Here is a 23,183-nt window from a genome sequence, read left to right on the forward strand (position 1 = left end):
CTGCATAAGAACTACAAATAGCCTAGGCTACTCCAGTATTTGAATAAATGCCCACTGCAGTTTTACCCTTGTCTCACCTATATATGTGAATTGCAGTAGTGATAAAAAAAAAAATGAAAAAGTAAAGGAAGGTGTCCTGATGTGTTGTTTAGGGATGATGGTCCTGCAATGTTTCTATACGTATCTTGATGTCTTTTTTTTGTTTTCATTTCATCATGTTTTCACAGATCCTTGCTCCTGATATCCTGATGTGTGGGTTTCATTACTGTAGCCTTTATGACTCCAACAGAACACTCACAGAAAGGAGAGCAGTGTCATACTGCTACTCATTTGTCTACTTCCTGAAGAGGAGCATGCTAGCCTTGACACCTCAGTCCTTGCTTCCATTAACAGCTGTGTTATGGAGCGCATCCTCACATCATGGTCTACTGCAGCAGGTGGATACAGAAGACAATTGGTAGGTATTTTGCATCACTTTCACCTAACTTTTACATAACTTTTACTGTGGTTTTGCTATATATGGTTGTTTAGTATGCTAAATATAGGCCCATATTGTAGATTGAGAAACCAACTGTACAAATACATTTTGGCCTAAAGTATTAAGGGACAGCTGAATTGACTACCTATACCATATATTTTCTGAAAGTCTATGGCTTCTAGATGTCAATTCACATGAATTAAGGTATGTCCCACTAGCCAACTGACTTTGATCATAAAGCGTACATAGGCCCATATTGTACGTCGAGAAACCATCTGTACAACTGATACATTTTGGCCTATACTATAAAGGGTCAGCTGAATTGACCACCTATACCATATATTTTCTGAAAGCCTATAGCCTCTAGATGTCAATTCATATGAATTACGGCATGTCCCACCTGAGCCATATATTTTCTGTGAATTTGCTTTGCCTTTCAGCAAATATACAAAATAGAACCATGTATAGATTTATGTTGTCCAAAGGTTACAGGAAGGTGGGATATGTTCCAATGTATGTTAGATCACTTCTAAAACTGACAAGCTTTCAGAACATATATGGTTTAGTTTGGTGAAATTGCTTTGCCTTTGAGTTGGACCTCAAATCGTATTATGTGTGTACCTCATTCGCCAATATGCAGAATAGAGTCATATGTACATTTATGTCGTCCAAAGGTTGCAGGAAGGTGGGATATGTTCTAATGTATGTTAAATCACATCTATAACTGACAAGCTTTCAGAAAATATATGGTTTGGTTAGGTGAAATTGCTCTGCCTTTGAGTTGTACCTCAAATCGTATCATGTGTGTACCTCGTTCGCCAATATGCAGAATAGAATGATGTATAGATTTATGTTGTCCAAAGGTTGCAGGAAGGTGGGATATGTTCTAATGCATGTTAAATCACATCTACAACTGACAAGCTTTCAGAAAATATATGGTTTGGTTAGGTGAAATTGCTTTGCCTTTGAGTTGGACCTCAAATTGTATCATGTGTGTACCTCGTTCGCCAATATGCAGAATAGAATGATGTATAGATTTTTGTTGTCCAAAGGTTGCAGGAAGGTGGGATATGTTCTAATGTATGTTAAATCACATCTATAACTGACAAGCTTTCAGAAAATATATGGTTTGGTTAGGTGAAATTGCTTTGCCTTTGAGTTAGACCTCAAATCGTATCATATGTGTACCTCGTTCGTCAATATGCAGAATAGAGTCATATGTACATTTATGTTGTCCAAAGGTTGCAAGAAGGTGGGATATGTTCTAATGTATGTTAAATCACATCTATAACTGACAAGCTTTCAGAAAATGTATGGTTTGGTTAGTTGAAATTGTTCTGCCTTTGAGTTGTACCTCAAATTGTATCATGTGTGTACCTCGTTCGCCAATATGCAGAATAGAATGATGTATAGATTTATGTTGTCCAAAGGTTGCAGGAAGGTGGGATATGTTCTAATGTATGTTAAATCACATCTATAACTGACAAGCTTTCAGAAAATATATGGTTTGGTTAGGTGAAATTGCTTTGCCTTTGAGTTGGACCTCAAATTGTATCATGTGTGTACCTCGTTCGCCAATATGCAGAATAGAATGATGTATAGATTTATGTTGTCCAAAGGTTGCAGGAAGGTGGGATATGTTCTAATGTATGTTAAATCACATCTATAACTGACAAGCTTTCAGAAAATATATGGTTTGGTTAGGTGAAATTGCTCTGCCTTTGAGTTGTACCTCAAATCGTATCATGTGTGTACCTCGTTCGCCAATATGCAGAATAGAATGATGTATAGATTTATGTTGTCCAAAGGTTGCAGGAAGGTGGGATATGTTCTAATGCATGTTAAATCACATCTACAACTGACAAGCTTTCAGAAAATATATGGTTTGGTTAGGTGAAATTGCTTTGCCTTTGAGTTGGACCTCAAATTGTATCATGTGTGTACCTCGTTCGCCAATATGCAGAATAGAATGATGTATAGATTTATGTTGTCCAAAGGTTGCAGGAAGGTGGGATATGTTCTAATGTATGTTAAATCACATCTATAACTGACAAGCTTTCAGAAAATATATGGTTTGGTTAGGTGAAATTGCTCTGCCTTTGAGTTGTACCTCAAATCGTATCATGTGTGTACCTCGTTCGCCAATATGCAGAATAGAATGATGTATAGATTTTTGTTGTCCAAAGGTTGCAGGAAGGTGGGATATGTTCTAATGTATGTTAAATCACATCTACAACTGACAAGCTTTCAGAAAATATATGGTTTGGTTAGGTGAAATTGCTTTGCCTTTGAGTTGGACCTCAAATCGTATCATATGTGTACCTCGTTCGTCAATATGCAGAATAGAGTCATATGTACATTTATGTTGTCCAAAGGTTGCAGGAAGGTGGGATATGTTCTAATGCATGTTAAATCACATCTACAACTGACAAGCTTTCAGAAAATATATGGTTTGGTTAGGTGAAATTGCTCTGCCTTTGAGTTGGACCTCAAATTGTATCATGTGTGTACCTCGTTCGCCAATATGCAGAATAGAATGATGTATAGATTTATGTTGTCCAAAGGTTGCAGGAAGGTGGGATATGTTCTAATGCATGTTAAATCACATCTACAACTGACAAGCTTTCAGAAAATATATGGTTTGGTTAGGTGAAATTGCTTTGCCTTTGAGTTGGACCTCAAATCGTATCATATGTGTACCTCGTTCGTCAATATGCAGAATAGAGTCATATGTACATTTATGTTGTCCAAAGGTTGCAGGAAGGTGGGATATGTTCTAATGTATGTTAAATCACATCTATAACTGACAAGCTTTCAGAAAATATATTGTTTTTTTTAGGTGAAATTGCTCTGCCTTTGAGTTGGAGCTCAAATTGTATCATGTGTGTACCTCGTTCGCCAATATGCAGAATAGAATGATGTATAGATTTATGTTGTCCAAAGGTTGCAGGAAGGTGGGATATGTTCTAATGTATGTTAAATCACATCTATAACTGACAAGCTTTCAGAAAATATATGGTTTGGTTAGGTGAAATTGCTCTGCCTTTGAGTTGTACCTCAAATCGTATCATATGTGTACCTCGTTCGCCAATTATATGCAGAATAGAATAATGTATAGATTTATGTTGTCCAAAGGTTGCAGGAAGGTGGGATATGTTCTAATGTATGTTTAATCACATCTATAACTGACAAGCTTTCAGAAAACAGTTATTTTAGTATGGTCCTGAGTTATGATAGAAATTATATTGACACAAACAGAATTGGTAATGGAATTTTTTCTGTTACCGTTTATTTACTGTAGGTTCAAACCATCTTGAGGCCTTTTGGACAGAGGAGAGGATGACTGAGCTGGTTAACCTCTACATAAATAGACACATGTCAAGTGGTATGTATGTCTTTAGATGTAAAGAAATTAAATGTAAAGAAATGATGCAGACTACTGTGTCTGATTACACTTTAACACCTTTCTACCTCAACACTAATTCAGGGTTTATCAAGGCCCAAATATGCTGAGGAATACAGGCTGCCTTGGTGGCCTAAGGAGTTGCCTTTCACTTCAGTCAGTGACAAGTGAGTGGTATGTTAATATAGAATAACCAACTATTACTGTTACAACTGCATGCACACAACTGTTACATCATGATTTGGCTTCTCATAAGAGAATGATCAAAAACAATAATGATTGCATAGCCTATCCTACCAGTACAGAAGTTGGCCATGTCTGTCCTGCTATTAACCTATGCACACCTTTGCTTTTTTTATTTTGACAATTGCATTCATGTTGGACAAATAACTCATTATTCATAGGTTCAGTAAGTGTATGTAATAGTTTGTCTGGTGAGTGTAACTTTGTTCCTCACTCTTTTGTGATTTTGATACACTTCCATAGTCTGGTTTTCACCATACTAAACTCAATCTTTTAAGATTGAACATTAGTCTGGCGAGGCTGCGCTTCTTTTCTACTGCACTTCGCGTCGCTTAAGTTTCATTTTCGGCGCGTCACCGGCCAATAGCGTGCCAGGACTAGAGTATGGCCGTTTCTGATAGGAGCCAAAGATTCTGGCAGTAAACAGCGAAAATAGATCTGCCGGTATCCAGCCTGAGCTGCTGGGCGAAATTCAAATTCCCCAGAAGTTCAGGCAGGATTCACCTAACACTTTCATGCATTGTTTGCCATTTATAAAGGAAAAGGTCAAGGACGTAAGGCTTTTACAGCTGAAAAGCTGATACAGCTTGTGCAGTCCTACAATGCACATGTCAATGATCAGCTGTTTGTTGAGGCAGCAGCAGCAGGAGCAGCACAAACAACAGAAGCAGCAGCAGCAGCAGGAGCAGCACCACCAGCACTATAAACGCCATCAGCAGCAGCAGCAGATTATAAAGAAGGATAACAATGAATACATGAAATCAGAGTGGGAAGTTGTGCTTTTATGTTTCATATACTGTATATATATGCACCTTACTTGAGTGTCTCTACTATTTAATTATACTGCAATGCAATTAAAATAAAGGCATTCATTTAATTAATTTGTCATTTCAGTTTGTATTATTACATTCATTTCGCCTGGGTGCCAGCCAAACTTAGCCCTTCCCACAACATTTCAGGTCGGGAAGTACGGTCTGGAATTGCGCCGTCAATTATGCTCGATCCAGAGCTGTTCGGACCAATGTGTACATGTTGTAAAAGACACAAGTTCATCTGAATGCTGTAGGCTATGTCTTAGTAAACATACATGTGTTAAGTTCATGATTTGCATAGACAGGCAGGCCTTGATTGCACCTTAGGGTTATACCAGTTATGTTCATATAGACTGCACTCTGGCTATCGTCAGACAGTTTTGCATGCGCACAAGTTGATGAATCGAACCAACCACCTCATAACACCCATTTTGTGCCTGTTTCTCATATTTATATGTTTTGTGATAAATAAACATGATTTGCAGGTCAGTTTTGACCTACGTGACAGCCTTGAAAAGTACCATCTAGACAGCTATTTGGTTGAGTTTTCAGACAGTTTTGCATGCACACAAGTTGATGAACCATCTTCAGAAACTGATGTTTAGAGGGCATATTTTTGACATACGTTGATAAATGAAAGTTTTTTAATCATACTCAAACAGCTAAAGAAATTCAGGTTGCCCAAGTCAATACAAACCTGGTTCTACACAACCATCATTGAATCCATCATCACACAGTCCATCATCACATGGTTCCCCGCTGCAGTAGCCAAGGACAAGGCTAAACTGCAGCGTGTGATCCGCACAGCTGAGAGGGTGATTGGCACCACCCTACCCAGCCTGGAGTTACTCCACAACACCAGGGCATTGAAGAGGGCAAGAAAGATCATGGAGGACCCTTTACATCCAGGCTCCGCCCTCTTCCAAATGCTCCCCTCTGGGAGAAGGCTACGGCTCCCGAGAGCAGTGAAGTCCAGGCATCGCCTGAGCTTCTTCCCTACAGCTGCCAGGCTTTTCAATCACAGTTCGAACTCTGAATGCACTGACGCACTGTTTGCACCTTTACTGTTGTCCACTGCACTTTACTTAACTGCTCTCTGCCTGCATATCATCAGCACTTTCAACATTAATACCTCAGCTTCTATTGTCATTATTGTCATGTCTATGTCTATTTTATGTCTGTTGCTGTCAACCATATTCATACGTGAATTGGCTTGTGTATCTTCATATATGGCAATAAATTTAACCTTGACCTTGACCTTGACCATTAAAACATCCATATTTTGACTGTTTATGATACACAGAGGTGTGCTGTACTGAAATAAACCCAATTTCACTGATCTTACACACTGTGGGAATTTTGATCCACAACACATCCTCAGAAACTGATGTTTAGAGGGCATATTTTTGACATACGTTGATAAATAAAAGTTCTTAAATCATACCCAAACCATTAAAACATCCATATTTTGACTGTTTATGATACACAGAGGTATGCTGTACTGAAATAAACCCAATTTCACTGATCTTATGTGCAGTGGGAATTTTGATCCACAAGACATCTTCAGAAACTGATGTTCAGAGAGCATATTTTTCACATAAGTCGATACACAAAAGTTCTTAAATCATACCCAAACCATTAAAACATCCATATTTTGATTAATTATGATACACAGAGGTGTGCTGTACTGAAATAAACCCAATTTCATTGATCTTATGCGCAGTGGGAATTTTGATCCAGAAGACATCTTCAAAAACTGATGTTCAGAGAGCATATTTTTCACATAAATCGATACACAAAAGTTCTTAAATCATACCCAAACCATTAAAACATCCATATTTTGATTGATTATGATACACAGAGGTGTGCTGTACTGAAATAAACCCAATTTCACTGATCTTATATGCTGTGGGAATTTTGATCCACAAGACAGCTATAGAAATTGACGTTAGAGAGCATATTTTTCACATAAGTTGATACACAAACGTTCTTAAATCATACCCAAACCATTAAAACATCCATATTTTGATTGATTATGATACACAGAGGTATGCTGTGCTGAAATAAACCCAATTTCACTGACCTTACCTGCCTTGGCAAGTTTGATGCTCTGGACATACTCAGAAACTACAATTCAGACACTCATATTGGCCAGATAGGCCTAAGTAAGTGTCACACTCATTGTTTCATGAAATGTTGACATGTGGCACATATTTTGATTCAGGGAGTGATAACAGACTTGTTCGTCAAATTTGAGACCTCCAGCTGCTTGTGTGTTGACAGGAGGCGGAGCCAAAGATTGGAAAATCTAGATTTCTAGGGGGCGCTATAGAGTCTGTGAATATGTGAGGTGTGGTTTTACTTCACTCATGTATTTTATGTCATACATAGATGTCACATGCCAAATTTAGTCTGTCTATGAGGTATGTAAGTTAGAAATTCTAACCCTAGGTGTAGATGGTCATAATTTGCATAGGTCAGGCAGGCCTTGATAGGATTACACCATTAACTCAAGATAGTGCCAGCATGTGGCACATATTTTGGTACAGGGGATGATAACAAACTAGTTTGTCAAATTTGAGACAGCTAGTGGCTTGTGTGTTGCCAGGAGGCGGAGCCAAATATAGGAAATATTGGATTTCTAGGGGGCGCTATAGAGTCTGTGAATATGTGATGTGTGATTTTATTACACACTCATATTTAGTGTCATATACAGATGTCACATGCCAAATTTAATCAGTCTAAGGGGTATACAAGTTACAAATACCAACCCTAGGTTTAGATGTCCTTGATTTGCATAGTTAGACAGGCCTTGATAAGGTTACACCAGTTATAATCAACTAGAATGATACTTCTGAGGAATTGCAAGAGTGGGCTTCATCAGGTGCAGATCACCAAAAGGGTCGCAACAGTACCTTATTTTTGAAAATCAGGCACACAGATCAAAAGTTATCCGCATTAACGCAACATCCAATAGGCCAAAACGCATAAGTAAAGTGGTTCCTATGGTGGTTGCTAGGTAATCATGTTGGTTGCTTTAGTGGTTGCTAGGTTGACATTGTAGAGCTGGTTGCTAGGTTGTTACTAGGGTAGTTAAGATGGTTGCTAGGACGTTGCTAGGGTCATTGAGACGATTGCTAGGGCGTTGCTACGCTACGTATGGTGGTTGCTGTGCAAAATAATGCGGTTGTTATGCTGGTTCCTGCTATGGTGGGAATCATGTTGGCTGCTATGCTGGTTGCTACGTTGACGTTGTAAAGGTGGTTGCTAGGTTGTTGCTAGGGTAATAGGGATGGTTGCCAGGGGGCGTCACTATAACACTATGCTTTGCCATGCTGTGGGCTTGCTGTATAAGGGGGTAAAAACAAAATAGTTTGTCACATTTGAGGCCTAGCTGCTTCTGTGTTTCCAGGAGGCGGAGCTAAAGATGGAAAAAAAGGATTTGAAGGGGGTACTAGATTCTGTGAATATGTGAGGGTTGGTTCCATTCCACACACATATTTTGTTATCCAAGGATGTTACATGCCAAATTGAATCAGTCTACAATAGTATACTTAGAAATGCCAACCCAATGTGTACATGTCCATGAGTTGCAAATGATGCCAAAATTATGTAAAAAAATTAAAAACAACACAAGTCGGTACCAAGTATTTTTATTTCTGTAGACATCACAAAATATGGCAATACAAAATTGAGCCTTCTGTCAAGGATTCAAGGAATTGTCAGATACAAAGATATCATTGTAAAATACATAGAGAACTGGCATTCAGCTTCTCAACTTGCCTGTGCAGAGGTGTACAGGATAAAGAAAGAAGGATTTAGAAATACATGTAATTTACGATAGGAAGGGGGTCATTCTGTTTCAAGTCAGATAAAATCCAGGAAAACAGTTGCTGCACCCTCTCAGATTTTGCTCTTGACTACCTTTAAGTCCCAAAACCAAGACCTGTAAAATATTTTTGCTCAATTTTATAATTCCATACACCTTTTCACCCTTGATTTTGTATCATTTTCACTCTCACAAATTCCTTATCTTGGACGCCATCTTTAGGCATTGATATATTTAAAAAATATTGTTCCTAGCTTGTCCAAACTTGGTGGAAGATGGAAGACAGACATGTTCTCAGTATGACTGGACCATTGTTTGTAGTGCATACCCATTAAATTTATATGAGGCCCTAGATAAGGAACGAGGTGCAAAACTGGTGATACTATGGGCCTTGTAAACTTTTTTGTGTCAACATTATGGACAGCTAAAATATTGGCACAACATTAATAACTCATAGTATGTAAATGTGTACAAAAAGAAGTTCATACCCTTAATGTCACTGGTTTTCGCACTTTTCCCCAAATCAAGGGCCTTGCAGAAAATGAGCCTGGCAAACAGGCGTTGGTTTTGGGAACCATCCTTGATATAGACATGGTTTGAACAAAACCTGAGACAGTGCAGCAACAATCTTTTCAGGTGGTAAACAGAGCAGTGTGTGTAAGTGCAGTATGGCAAGTCTATATAATGTAGTTTAAAGAGTTATGTGTGATCGGGATGCAGATGGCTTCAGGAAAGAAACTCCTTCTCAGTCTGTTCTAGCCATGTGGGAACAGAGACGTCTGCTTGACCTAAGTGGTTTAAACAGTCCATGGTCAGGGTGTGAAATGTCTTTTGAAATATTTTGGGCCCTTGTACTCTTCTGGTATAGATGTCCTGCAGGGTAGGGAGAGGTGCTCTGATGGTACCTTTTGGCAGTAAATGTCATGTGTCTGTAAAAGAGAAAGAAAGCATATATTACAATTGCCCCTGTCCATGAATATAATCAATGCAAACTACTCAGTTTTGTGTCACAAATAAAAGCAAACCCACACTAGCAGCCTACAAGTCAGGTGCAATAGTTAAGCAGGGTTCAGACCAAAGATTCGCGACGAGCACACTACTGCACAAGAGGCGTGATCAATGGGCATTGTTCAAATGACTCACGCAATTGCCACGAGCGGACTAGATGGTGATTTAAACTTCTTTTGTATGAACTGTTCCAGAGCAAGTTTTTGTTCTGTTTTCAAAGAAACTTGCTTTTAAAATCTTCTAATAAAGAGGACTATTTTAAGTAACTGTAATAATCATAATTACTTTCTGGAGTAATGCATTAAATAACACATATATGACAAACAAATTAGAGCATGCTCAATAACATACCCTACAGCCTTCACTATGGAACAAAAAAATTACATTCAAAACACACAAACACTTACACCAGGCTGAGGGCAGTAGCCACGGCTACCAGACATCATCAAGTAGCAGGTAGTGCAATCAGTACAGACCGACTTCACCCTGGACAGTTGATGGAGCCCACTACATAAACACATGAAAGGAGGGGATAAACTAAACAGCTACAGACACAAATACATGCACACATAATATAATGCTATAAGCGATTCTACGTGTATGAGTGTATGCATGCGTGTCTCTACCAGTGGGGTATACTACGAATCTCGCTGAACATAACCTGGATCGACAAATACAAAAGTCGCAATCAGAGATGAGTGGTATCACAAAGCTCACTGACGGGTTGAATTTGTCAAACCAGGTTGTCCGCACCAGTTGTCTGTTGTCCGGGGCATTTAGCGACAGTTCAATCACCTTTACGACATGGAGAATCCGCGAGCGAGAGCTGTATATTTTGCCCATTTCGAACAAGTCGTGATAATGAACTCCTATGAGGAGTAAAACAGTCGGATCACAGTGCGGGGAAATACCACTGTGATAAATAAGAATGGGGAACAGTGCTGTCAAAAAATAGCCCATGCGGTGAATGTGTGCTAAGTGTAAATATTTTGCATAATTGTATAAAAACTATGACCAGGTTTAGTTGTGAGCATAAGATACCATGGTGATATCGCGACGCTAAAACAGAGCCACTTTCGTGTCACAGCATATCCTGGCTTTGAGCGCAACATACCTCGTTAACCTCGCTAATAAGTGAGTGAACTTGGAACTTCTTCCGTATGAATCAGGGCAGCAGTCCTCACAGCACACTGCCTGCAAACAGAGGGAAACAAAACACACAGAACATGAAAAGACCATCACTGAAGCACTACTACAGCAACGATCACACAACAACAACAACGATCACACAACAACCACACAACAAGGATCACACAACAACAACAATCACACAACAACAAGGATCACACAACAACAACAATGATGACAAACAACTATCACACAACCAAACAACTACACACAACAACAACAACAACAATCACATAATCACACAACAACAACAACAACACGATCGCACATCAACAACAATGATCACACAACAACAACAATCACACAACAACAACAACGATCACACAACAAAATCACACAACAACGATCACACAACAACAACAATCACACAACAACAACAATGATGACAAACAACTATCACACAACCAAACAACTATCACACAACAACAACAACCACATAATCACACAACAACAACAACACGATCGCACATCAACAACGATCACACAACAACAACAATCACACAACAACAACAACGATCACACAACAAAATCACACAACAACGATCACACAACAACAACGATCACACAACAACAACGATCACACAACAACAACAACAACAACAACAATCACATAATCACACAACAACAACAACAACACGATCGCACATCAACAACGATCACACAACAACAACAATCACACAACAACAACAACAATCACACAACAAAATCACACAACAACAACAATCACACAACAACAACAATCACACAACAACAACGATCACACAACAACAACAATCACACATCACACAACAACAATCACACAACAACAACGATCACACAACAACAACGATAACAAAACAACAATGATCACACAACAACAACAATCACACAACAACAACAATGATGACAAACAACTATCACACAACCAAACAACTATCACACAACAACAACAACCACATAATCACACAACAACAACAACAACAACAACACGATCGCACATCAACAACGATCACACAACAACAACAATCACACAACAACAACAACGATCACACAACAAAATCACACAACAACGATCACACAACAACAACGATCACACAACAACAACAACAACAACAACAACAACAATCACATAATCACACAACAACAACAACACGATCGCACATCAACAACGATCACACAACAACAACAATCACACAACAACAACAACAACGATCACACAACAAAATCACACAACAACAACGATCACAACAACAACAATCACACAACAACAACAATCACACAACAACAACGATCACACAACAACAACAACAACAACAACAATCACACATCACACAACAACAATCACACAACAACAATGATCACACAACAACAACGATAACAAAACAACAATGATCACACAACAACGATCACACAACAATCACACAACAACGATCACACAACAACAATCCCACAACAACAACAACGATCATACAACAACAACGATCACACAACAACAATCCCACAACAACAACGATCACACAACAACAACAACAACGATCACATAACAACAACAACAACGATTACACAACAACATTGCACAACAACAATCACAACGATTACACAACAACATTGCACAACAACAACCACACAACAACAACAATCACAACGATCACACAACAACAACAACAACAATCACACAACAACAACAATTACAACAATCACACAACAACAACAACAACAACAACAACAATGATCACACATCACACAACAACAATGATCACACAACAACAATAACAAAACAACAATGATCACACAACAACGATCACACAACAACGATCACACAACAACAACAATCCCACAACAACAACGATCACACAACACAACAACGATCACATAACAACAACAACAGCAACGATTACACAACAACAATCACACAACAACGATCACACAACAACAACAATCCCACAACAACAACGATCACACAACACAACAACGATCACATAACAACAACAACAGCAACGATTACACAACAACATCGCACAACAACAATCACACAACAACAACAATCACAACGATTACACAACATCGCACAACAACAATCACAACGATCACACAACAATCACATAACGACAACAATTACAACGATCACACAACAACAACAACAATCACACAAAAACGATCACACAACAACAGTGATCATTCACACAAAGTGAACAACCGCTTTTGATATAGACTATCAATGAAGTTTTACTTTTTTGAATGGGGGATCATGACTATTTCTGTAACATAGCGGGAGTAGGTGTGGTAGACCAACAACAACAACGATCACACAACAACAACAACAACATCACACAACAACAAAGATCACACAACAACAACAACAACAATCACACAACAACAACAACGACGATCACACAACAACGATTACACAACAACGACGATCACACAACAACAACAATCACACAACAATAATAACAACGATCACACAACAACAATCACACAACAACAACAACGATCACACAACAACAACGACCACACAACAACAACGACCACACAACAACAACAACAACAATCACACAACAATGATCAAATAACAACAACGATCACACAACAATAATAACAACGATCACACAACAACAATCACACAACAACAACAACAATCACACAACAACAACGACCACACAAAAACGATCACACAACAACAACAACGATCACACAACAACAACCATCATACGTAACATAGCGGGAGTAGGTGTGGCAGACCAACTGAATACCCTGTGACTCAGGAATATATTGGTGTCCAAATTACTATTTTCTTTACTCTTGACAGCTGGCAACAGTGAATGCATATCAGCCTATCAGCTTAAAGGAATAGTTCGGAATTTTGGACATAGGACCTCATTTCCAACTTTACCGAGGTGATATAGGTCGGTGGAGACCGTTTTTATCACGTTTAACCCCTTCCTTCAGTTGCAGCGTTCCCCTTTGCTAACACTGGTTCTGAGCTAACACATTTCAACGGTAACATCAGTCTGACATCAACAACAGTCTTACTCACTCCACAGCACACCCGAGACAAGTCAATTAAAACGTCCGACTATCGATATACATGTCCGTGTTGATAGAATCATTTTAGAAATAAAACTAACCTTGCAACTCAATGATATATTACATTTTGAGGGACTAGTTTCTCAATATCAATCCGCCACTGCAATACAGGGAACAAAGTAGGCTATTGCAATGCGATGCAAGGTTAGTTTTATTTCTAACATTGTTCTATCAACACAGGGATGTGCATCGATAGTCTGACGTTATAATTTATTTGTTTCGGGTGTTCTGTGGAGTGTTTTCAGTGGCAGGCTGGATGTTACCATTGACTTGCGTTATCTCAGCACCAGGTTAGCACGAGATGAACGCTGCAACTCAAGGAAGGGCAGAAATTCACTGAAAATGGTCTTCACCGACCTATGTCACCCCGACTAAGTTGGAAATGAGGTCCTATGTCCAAAATTCCGAACTATTCCTTTAACGTTAGTTTGCACAATGATTGTAAGGAAACCACAGGCACATGGCAAGTAAAAATATAAAAATATGACCATAAAAGTAGTGTAAAAGTTATGTAAAATACCTGCCAATTGCCCTTTGTAGGATGCGCTCCATAACACAGCTGTTAATTGAAGCAAGGACTGAGGTATCAAGGCCAGCATGCTTCAACCTCTTCAGGAAGTAGACAAATGAGTATCCAAACAAGGACAAACAAGGCCTTGTTTACATGCTGGCGGTCTTGTAGTTTGACACCACTCTCCTTTCTGTGAGTGTTCTGTTGGCGTCACGAAATGCAACCCATACTTCAGGATATCAGGAGCAAGGATCTGTGAAAACATGATGAAATTAAAACAAAAACGACAAAGACATGTCTATAAAACATTGCAGGACCATCATCCCTAAACAACACATCAGGACACCTGTCTTTCCTTTTTCAGTATCACTACTGCAATTCATAGACATAGTCTAGGTGAGACAAGAGTAAAACTGTTGTGGGTATTCATTCAAATACTAGAATAGGCTACTCAACTCCACAACTTCAAGTTTGCAAACACTGTTTTGGAGAAGTATCTGTAGTTCTCATGCAGGAAAATACAATAGGCTACTTTTGGACATCAAAACTGCATTGTACTACAGCCTACACTGCAGAAATGCTACATTTTGGAGATGGGAATGTTGTAGGCCCACTGCTTTGTTTTTCAGTAAAATGTTAGCCTATTCATGGGTTTCATCAGGTCCCTTTCCACAGGTGGGTTAATCAAGCACCATGCAGTCTGCATTCATAATCAAGGTGCTTGATTTTATACACCTGTGGAAAGGGACCGGATGAAACCCAGCATTTTGATCACATGAATTACCCAGACTAAATAAACAAATAGCTTATTATGTGAAACAGCCAGCTTAATGTAATGTCAAACACCATGTCAACTAATGGAATGGCAGGATTGTATCGCCATCGCACTCATTTCGATCATTTATCCGTAACGTGTCGTGAACAATGATTTCTTTGGCCATCACGTATTTGCCCACAAGAAATTGCACTAAATTCGCGTGATTCTAGTCGTTTTACAGCGTGAACAATGAGCTTTGGTCGATCTGGACAAGTATGCCTATATTTTGTTCGAAACAACAACAACAACATTATTATTTACTAAATGTACATCGTTTAACAACTTACCCCACATGGCTCGTTCTCGCTTCCGCTTCCTGGTTGCGTGCGTCACATGACAGCAATCAGCTGGAGCGAATTGATGACGAATTTCGCCACTTTTCGCACAGACATGTGCAATCGATCAAATTGTCATTGTCGGCAGATCAAGATTCGGACAGGCGTAAACCGTCCCAGCATTTTTGTGCTGGGCGTAAATAGACACGCCGTTTCCCTACACATTGAAAGTAAATGGACGCTTAAGAGCGTGACATTGTACGCCAAAAGCACGAAATGCGTCAAATAACACGCCAAATAACTTAAGAAACCGGCGTGACATTCTACGCCTTTTGGTGAGATCAGGCTGCACGTGAAGGTTATTATTGCAGTCGGTATCATTCTGCAACACTGTCCCTTTTCATGGAGACGTTTATAAATGGAGATTACCGATAGTATTGACCTTGCAATTCATTTAGGCAGCGTCTGTATTTTCTCTGCTGCGCTCAGTCAGTGTTTCCATAATTTGGCTCCATACCCTGCCAGAACATACAGAACCAGCAGCACGAGCGGATACGTTCTGGGAACTGGCGCGAGATAGCCATCACAGGGAAATTCTATTTTTGCTCTAACACCACCATACGCTTTCCTAGCTCAACAGCTGTGCCCGGACTGGATAGATGTAAGGAGAATACGGAGAGCTGTCGTTTTTGTTACAAAGAGAGACCCTTTTTTGTGATGAGCTGCTAGTCTCTTGTACAAGTCAGTCATTAATTCAGGTCCAGGAGCTGAGACATTCTAAAGCTATCAACTTTGAAAGGTTTGTTTGTGAAGCACCATAAATTAGCCTAGTCTCCAAATCTCGAATGGGATCTGGTATTATTTTGACAAACTAGCGAAATTGGTGCAATAGACATCGGCTATTTGCATCTGCATTGCTTACCAATTAGCACAAGTCCAGCGCATCTTTTTTCCCATTCTGCCATGGACCTAGTCCTAGCCTATTGGATTGTGTCTTTCACTGTTCATTATTTAGAAGTAGGCCTACAGTGAGCTGATATCTGTTGGATTTTTTTGTTGCTGTCTCCCCTGCATTTAGGCTAGTGGTTTCCTCTGGAAGATTTTGTTAAGGAATATGTTGGGTAAATGTGGTAGGCCTATCATTTCATTTTAGCTCTAGTGCAACAAGGTAGATTTGATCAAATATAGATCTTCCTTTTAATAAAAGTAATGGCACAGATATCTCAAACAGTGTGTTATCCACATTTATGCTGTCAATGAGTTGACATCTTGTCTCCTCTCCTTCAGTTGGGTCTTCAGCCAGATCAGCTGAAGGGTTATCAAGAAGAAATGTTCCCCCATTACAGAATAGTTTAGAATCTGTTTTGTTTTTACTGTCAGTTGTGTCACTTTCCCCACACAGGATTGACCAATGAGTCTTTGGGATTGTCAAATAAAAACCTGGCCCATAAGCTTGAAAAGCTTGGTGCAAAAGTGCCTGTTTTCCATTGCAGTTGTGGTGATCTTTTCAAGGCGTGCTGTGCCATCAGAGACCTTGAGCATGAGCCATATCAGACACACTGGGGAGGGTGGAAAAGTCAGATTCCAGGAGTATGTAGGAGTCCTTTACCTCCACTCTCAACTTATGCTCAGTGAAATGACCTTTTAATGAAACTCCACCCTTAGTAGGTGTTAGCGATGACCTGGTCACACAGACCCAAGTTTATACACTGGAAACAAATTCTTCTTCATGGAACTATCTCAATGAAGAATTTAGTGACTTGATGGCGTTAAACAGCCAGTTTAATGTACAGGCAATGAATATGGCTTCCACGTACTATGCCGTAGATTTAAAATATGATTTAGTGAACGGAATTTGAGAAAAGGAACTTTTTTGAGACTATAACAAAAATGACATGATCTTTTATCTCCATTCAAATACACTTGGATAGCAGGCAAAGAAGTCAGGTGCTGATTTGGTCAATCATAAGGTAAAGCAGATAGGCCAGATATAAGAAAGGCCAGTGTTACATTTGGGCCAGATCAGTTCTAGAAGCAGCTGCTGATAGAGGAGGAAAAACGCAGTGGAATCACCCTAATGGATCTAGGCTGTTATCCATGATGGGAGAAGCCCAGTTTAGGGCAGGGTGCTAACCATTCAAATGGCATGGGCTCAGAACCCATTCTGATGGATAGACTACTTTCATAAGACAGTTGCAGTTTCATCATTTCGTATTTTTCTTGTCCTGGATACGTTCTCTTGTTCTATATGTGTCAGAGAAAATAATATGTAGGTCAAAAGAATAAGCTAAATAAAAACAAAAGAGAAACAATGGTCCTACTTGTTCTAAAGGGGCATGTGGTTGCCCTCTATGCTGCCTAAATTTCTCTAGGATTGAATAAAGTATCTTTTATCTTACTATTGCGTGCACATACACTGTGTGTGTTGGGTGTCATTTTGGACAAAAGCGATAGAATGAGTGCATGTCAATGTCACATGGCTGAGTATGACTTCAACGCCTACGATCAGATTCAGAATTGGACTTCATACTAGTCCTGCACAATTATCGCTATTTCAGTTTGAACCAATCCAATTATCTAATCGCAAAGGCTACAAATAATCACGCATACTTAATCTTTTCATATGGTTTTTGTATTCATGTCATCCTCCTTGTGCACAGACAGTGAAGCTCACCAATCAGAAGTGGCACAACTTGAACAGACATTTGGAGTATCGAACTGAATTTTGACATTGACATTCAAAAATCATATTGCAGATCAGAATTGCAATATCTGTCAGAAAAAAAGTGCTTTGTTTAAGCAAGAACATGGATGACCCCCAACATGGAGCTCAAAAGCATCACTGGTTATTGGGGGGTATTTCATAGATGTGTACATGTCTATGGGGTATTTGCTGTATTATAACTAGAATTGGATTGGTTTAGAATATAGCATCTTATCTAAAGTTCTTGATGCAGGTGCTACAAAGCTGTGTCTTTTGTGGGATCACATACATCTTCTATCAAACTGATATGCTGTAAGAAATGTGCACATCGAAGGAAATAATGCTGCTTTATTGAAAGATCCGTTTTTGACCAGTGTCTTTGTCAAAGTCCAAGTGCATCAGTCATATAAAGCTGCATCAAGAAATACTCCTTGGATGGCCTTTACTTCCCCTCATAATTTTGAGTTTGTGTCAAACAAAATCTACTCATTCCCACGCTAATTTGGCAAAAAATAATTCCTTATTTCATGAATGGAGATAAAAGATCATGTAGTTTCTGTTATAGTCTCCAAAAAGTTCCTTTCCTTTCACTAAATCATATTTTGAATTTACAGCATATACGTGGAAGCCGTAGTTTATTGCCTGTACTTACTGTAAACTGGCTGTTTAGCGCCATCAAGTCACTAAATTCTTCATTGAGATAGTTCCATGAAGAAAAAATTGTTTCCAGTGTATAAACTTGGGTCTGTGTGACCAGGTCATTACTGTTGTGCTGCTGTGCCTGTTCCCTGTTTATCCAGTGTGTGTGTGTGTGTGTGTGTGTGTGTCTCTCGAGCACCAGGCCTCAGTGGGAGAATTCAGGTTGTTAAGCAGTAAGAGGCGGCAGGTTGTAAAAAATGACTCAACCCTGCCAGTAATCAAACAAAGAGGATCCTGTTGCCTGTCAAACCTGAATAATCTCATCTCATAATATCTTGTACCTGGTGTCTTGTTTCTATCTCTGTTGGAAAGAGGGGGGAAACTGCAGAAAGAATGCTAGAATACATCAGTGGCTAGATTAAAGAAATATCAACTATAGTGGACAGATGTGGTGCTGAATAGAGAGCCCCTTTGCTTTGTTGTCCCTTGATTCTTTTGGCTGTTTTTTGATGATGAGACTAATCACTAATCATCATTACGTCCATTAGGCACATTAAAGCAATAGAATGTCATCCTTTTGTTGCTTATATGCTCAAAACAGACAGTACTGTAGACACAAATCAACAAAGCCGTCTGTAAACTAAACTTGTTGAGTAGAGATATTCAGGATTATCAGTTTAGGAACAGGAAGAAGCTAAAAACAATGGATTAACTCTTCTGTCCAGGATGTCAATCAAATGTTTGTGTGCAGTTTAAGTAACACATTTTATATTTAATGATTTTGATGTTTGTGCACACAGATCCATCTAGACTGCTGATAAATCTACTTTCATCCCACTGGTCGTGGCCCAAACCATAAGCACTGCTGTCTCCAGTCATCCCTAGGACCACGCACGCCTCCTTGGACACTTCTGGTCCTTCTCTCTGCCTTGCGTTTCTGCTTTCTCTCACCCATTCAGATAAATGAGTGGTCCAGCTGCAGACAGCAGGGCTGGGACAAGTGCCAGAACCCACACAGGTATAATACCAAACATCACACAAACATCAAACATATCACACACCCCTCACCAACACACACTCATCTCAAACTCACTCACTAACACCCACTCACACTGGTAACCAGACCTAAATGGTCACAGCACCCAGCTTAAATCCAGTAGCCTGCAGACCCTCACACAGGGATTCCATACTCACATCTGGTAACCAGCACGCGCACAGTGGTAAACTAATATCCAGCAACCAACACACTCTCAGGTGTTTACCAAACTCACATCCAGCGACCAACACACTCAGGTGCTTACCAACTCACATCCTGTAGCCTACATTCTTGCACTGATATGCCAAATGTTCCAATCCGATAGTTCCAATCCGATATAGAAAACCCTTTCCCAGAGGTACCCTAAACTCATATACTCCAAACGCACATCCACTAGTCTACACACATTTGTAAGATTTTGATTTGAGTTGGCAGAACCCAGATACTGTCAAATGGTTATACATTTACATAATACACCGATTACAACCCAAGGTTGTATTTTGTGTTGTACTACTGAGTTATTATGTAAATCAGACCAGTTGAGTATGGCACTATCAGCACCAAGGTATTGACCAAGGGGGCAAGTGATGAGATGTTGTCATTGTTGTATCACATACAGTACTGCTATTACTGTTGTGTATGCTTGATATTATTGCATCTGTTACTACACAGATGGTTATAAATGCCTGATCCCACTTGCTGCACCCTGACAAGCAGAATGTCCTGGTCAATTGCTTCCTGCAGCCAGAATACAAATATTGTTTTATTTTTTAATAAATTGTTTTGTCACTTGCTATTATTACTGTTCTTATCTTTGCTAACCAAGTTGATGAAAAAACAGTAAAAATGTTATATTGTCATATTTAATAACGCATTCCCCCCCTCCCTCCACATACACAAATCCTCTCCCTGCCCTGCCATGCAGAATGTCCTGGTTCAACGGCTTCCTAGTGGCCAGAGTGGACGACCGCAAGACCGCGTGGGGCGAGCGCAATGGCAAGAAGTCCAAGCGCAAGGGGGGCTCCTCTCTCTGCAACCCACGCTACATGAGCTGCCTGAGGGACTCTGAGGCCATGGAGCCCCCCGTGCAGGCGCCCCATTCCATGCCCCCACGCGGCACTGTAGGCGGGGGAGGCGTCGGCGGCCTGGGGGGTCCCGGCTCGGTCGGGGGCGGAAGCCAGTTCGGCGTGCGCTTCGGCTGGCAAGAAGACCACTACGGCATCCGCGGCGGCGGAGGGGGATCAGGGGAGGGCGTGGGGCTGAAATCGGTGGACCTGGGCTTCGAGGACGGGGACACGGCCGGCCGTAAAGGCGGCGGCGGCGGCGGGAGCGGCGAGGGCGGTGGCGGCGGCAGCGGCGGCGAAGAGGACGAGGACGAGAGCGGAGGGGGCGTGGTGACGGCGGCCGACTGCTGGCTGCGCGTGGCCCGCGTCTTCCAGTCCAAGAAGTTCCAGTCGCGTAAGCTGGAGCGCCTGTACCAGCGCTACTTCTTCCGCCTCAACCAGAGCTCCCTCACCATGCTGATGGGCGTGCTGGTGCTGGTGTGCGGCGTCATGCTGGCCTTCCACTGCGTGCACGCGCCCCCCCACCCAGCCTACGCCGCGCTGCTCTCCGTGGCCATGGGCCTCTTCCTGGCCCTCATGGTGGTGTGCAACCGCAACGGCTTCCACCAGGACTACATGTGGATGGTGAGCTACCTGGTGATCGGCGTGCTGCTGCTGGTGCAGGCGCTGGGCGTCCTGATGGTGGCGCCGCGGAGCGCGTCCGAGGGCATCTGGTGGTCCGTCTTCTTCATCTACATCATCTACACGCTGCTGCCCGTGCGCATGCGCGCAGCAGTCATCAGCGGCGGCCTGCTCTCCTGCATCCACCTGCTCACCACCTGGAGGATCAACCTGCAGGACGACTTCCTCTGGAAACAGGTGAGAACGTGCTCTGTGTGTGTGTGTGTGTGTGTGTGTATGTGTGTGTGTGTGTGAGAGAGAGAGAGAGTGAGATGTTTGTATGCTGGAAGCCCATATGCGCACATGTGTGTGTGTGTGTGTGTGTGTGTGTGAGAGAGAGAGAGAGAGAGAGAGAGATGTGTGTTTGTGTACTGGAAGCCCATGTGCACGTGTGTGTGTGTGTCTCTGTGTCTGTGTGTGTGTCTGTGTGTGTGGAGGAGACTTTGCTACTTATACCCTTAAGAACTGAGTATGATGCTAATTGAGTGATATAGTGAAGACCTGCTGTATTCTATTGCATCCTTAGTATTTGTGTCCCTGTGCCATTTTCTTCATGTGGACATACTGTAAATAAAAGGACATTATTAGGTGTGTGTGGAGGGCGTGTATTGTAGCATAGTGGTCCATTATCATGTATGATGTGGTTGATTTTTTTCTAAAAGGAAGTTGGTGTACATACTGTAGTCTAATTAGGCAGTGAATAATCAGGCAATCATTAGCATAATATTGATAATCCAAAAGGAATGGCAGATTTACAATTGGAATGTTTTGTCCTAATTATTGCCTGTTTTTTCTTTCTTTTGAGCAGCCCTATAATGGGTGACTAGCAATATTTCAAGAATTTTAACCAAGTATGCATTTTAAATTTCCTTAAGTCAGTTGTGTTTGTCAATAAGCATAATTTTCTGATAGAAGTACATGATAAATACGATGGTACTGTAAATGTTATTTGCACAGCCCTACTGTAAACATAGAGATCATAAAATAAGCTAAACATTGTAAGCTTTATACGCTTACAGGGCTGATTCTCTCACAGAGTTGTGACAGGTAAGAGCATTGATATTTTAACCAGGTGAACAGGATGACATGGGCTCCAATTCAGACCCTGTAGGCATTTGTCCCATCGTGTTGGAAATATGATAGTGCTCCGCGAAATCTTAACCCTCCCTGTGTCTACGCAATCAGCTTGTTTCAGGTCATACTGGTTCATATTGTCATGTTTTCATGACCAGGGAAGTTGTGTTCCCCACTACATTTATTTGAATGAGGTCTTTGGTGTGTGTGTGTGTGTGTGTGTGTGTGTGTGTGTGTGTGTGTGTTTCTGTGTGTGTGTGTCTGTGTCTCTCTCATGTGTGGTGTGTGTGTGTTCAAAGTTTGTGTTTGGTTCAAATTGCAGCATATACTGTAGTCTCATTGACTTCCATTTCCTTCACTAAAAGTGATTGTGATC

At 40.6% G+C, this 23,183-nt stretch overlaps 1 protein-coding gene and 1 long non-coding RNA gene across 5 annotated transcripts in view; one reads left to right on the forward strand and one right to left on the reverse strand.

Moving 5' to 3' along the window:
- The window catches only part of adcy6a (adenylate cyclase 6a), an 80,508-nt gene that overhangs the window by 2,561 nt on the left and 54,764 nt on the right, over nt 1–23,183 (forward strand). For 2 of the 4 annotated variants that reach the window (XM_062540726.1, XM_062540725.1), the window contains 2 exons: nt 19,774–19,991; nt 20,935–21,931. In XM_062540726.1, the coding sequence (XP_062396710.1) occupies nt 20,936–21,931 (996 nt within the window). In that variant the 5' untranslated portion in view covers nt 19,774–19,991; nt 20,935. Of the gene's footprint in view, nt 1–17,078; nt 17,221–19,773; nt 19,992–20,934; nt 21,932–23,183 lie in introns of those variants that run through there. The other 2 variants (XM_062540728.1, XM_062540727.1) reach the window with 2 other exon arrangements.
- On the reverse strand, nt 8,574–15,825 carry LOC134088237 (uncharacterized). Its single transcript, XR_009939923.1, has 5 exons — nt 15,643–15,825; nt 14,548–14,791; nt 10,888–10,967; nt 10,181–10,280; nt 8,574–9,694 (listed from the first exon to the last, which is right to left on the reverse strand). It is a non-coding gene; the product is annotated as an uncharacterized LOC134088237 (long non-coding RNA).

Source organism: Sardina pilchardus, chromosome 7 (genome assembly GCF_963854185.1).
Source record: "Sardina pilchardus chromosome 7, fSarPil1.1, whole genome shotgun sequence".
NCBI lineage: Eukaryota > Metazoa > Chordata > Actinopteri > Clupeiformes > Clupeidae > Sardina > Sardina pilchardus.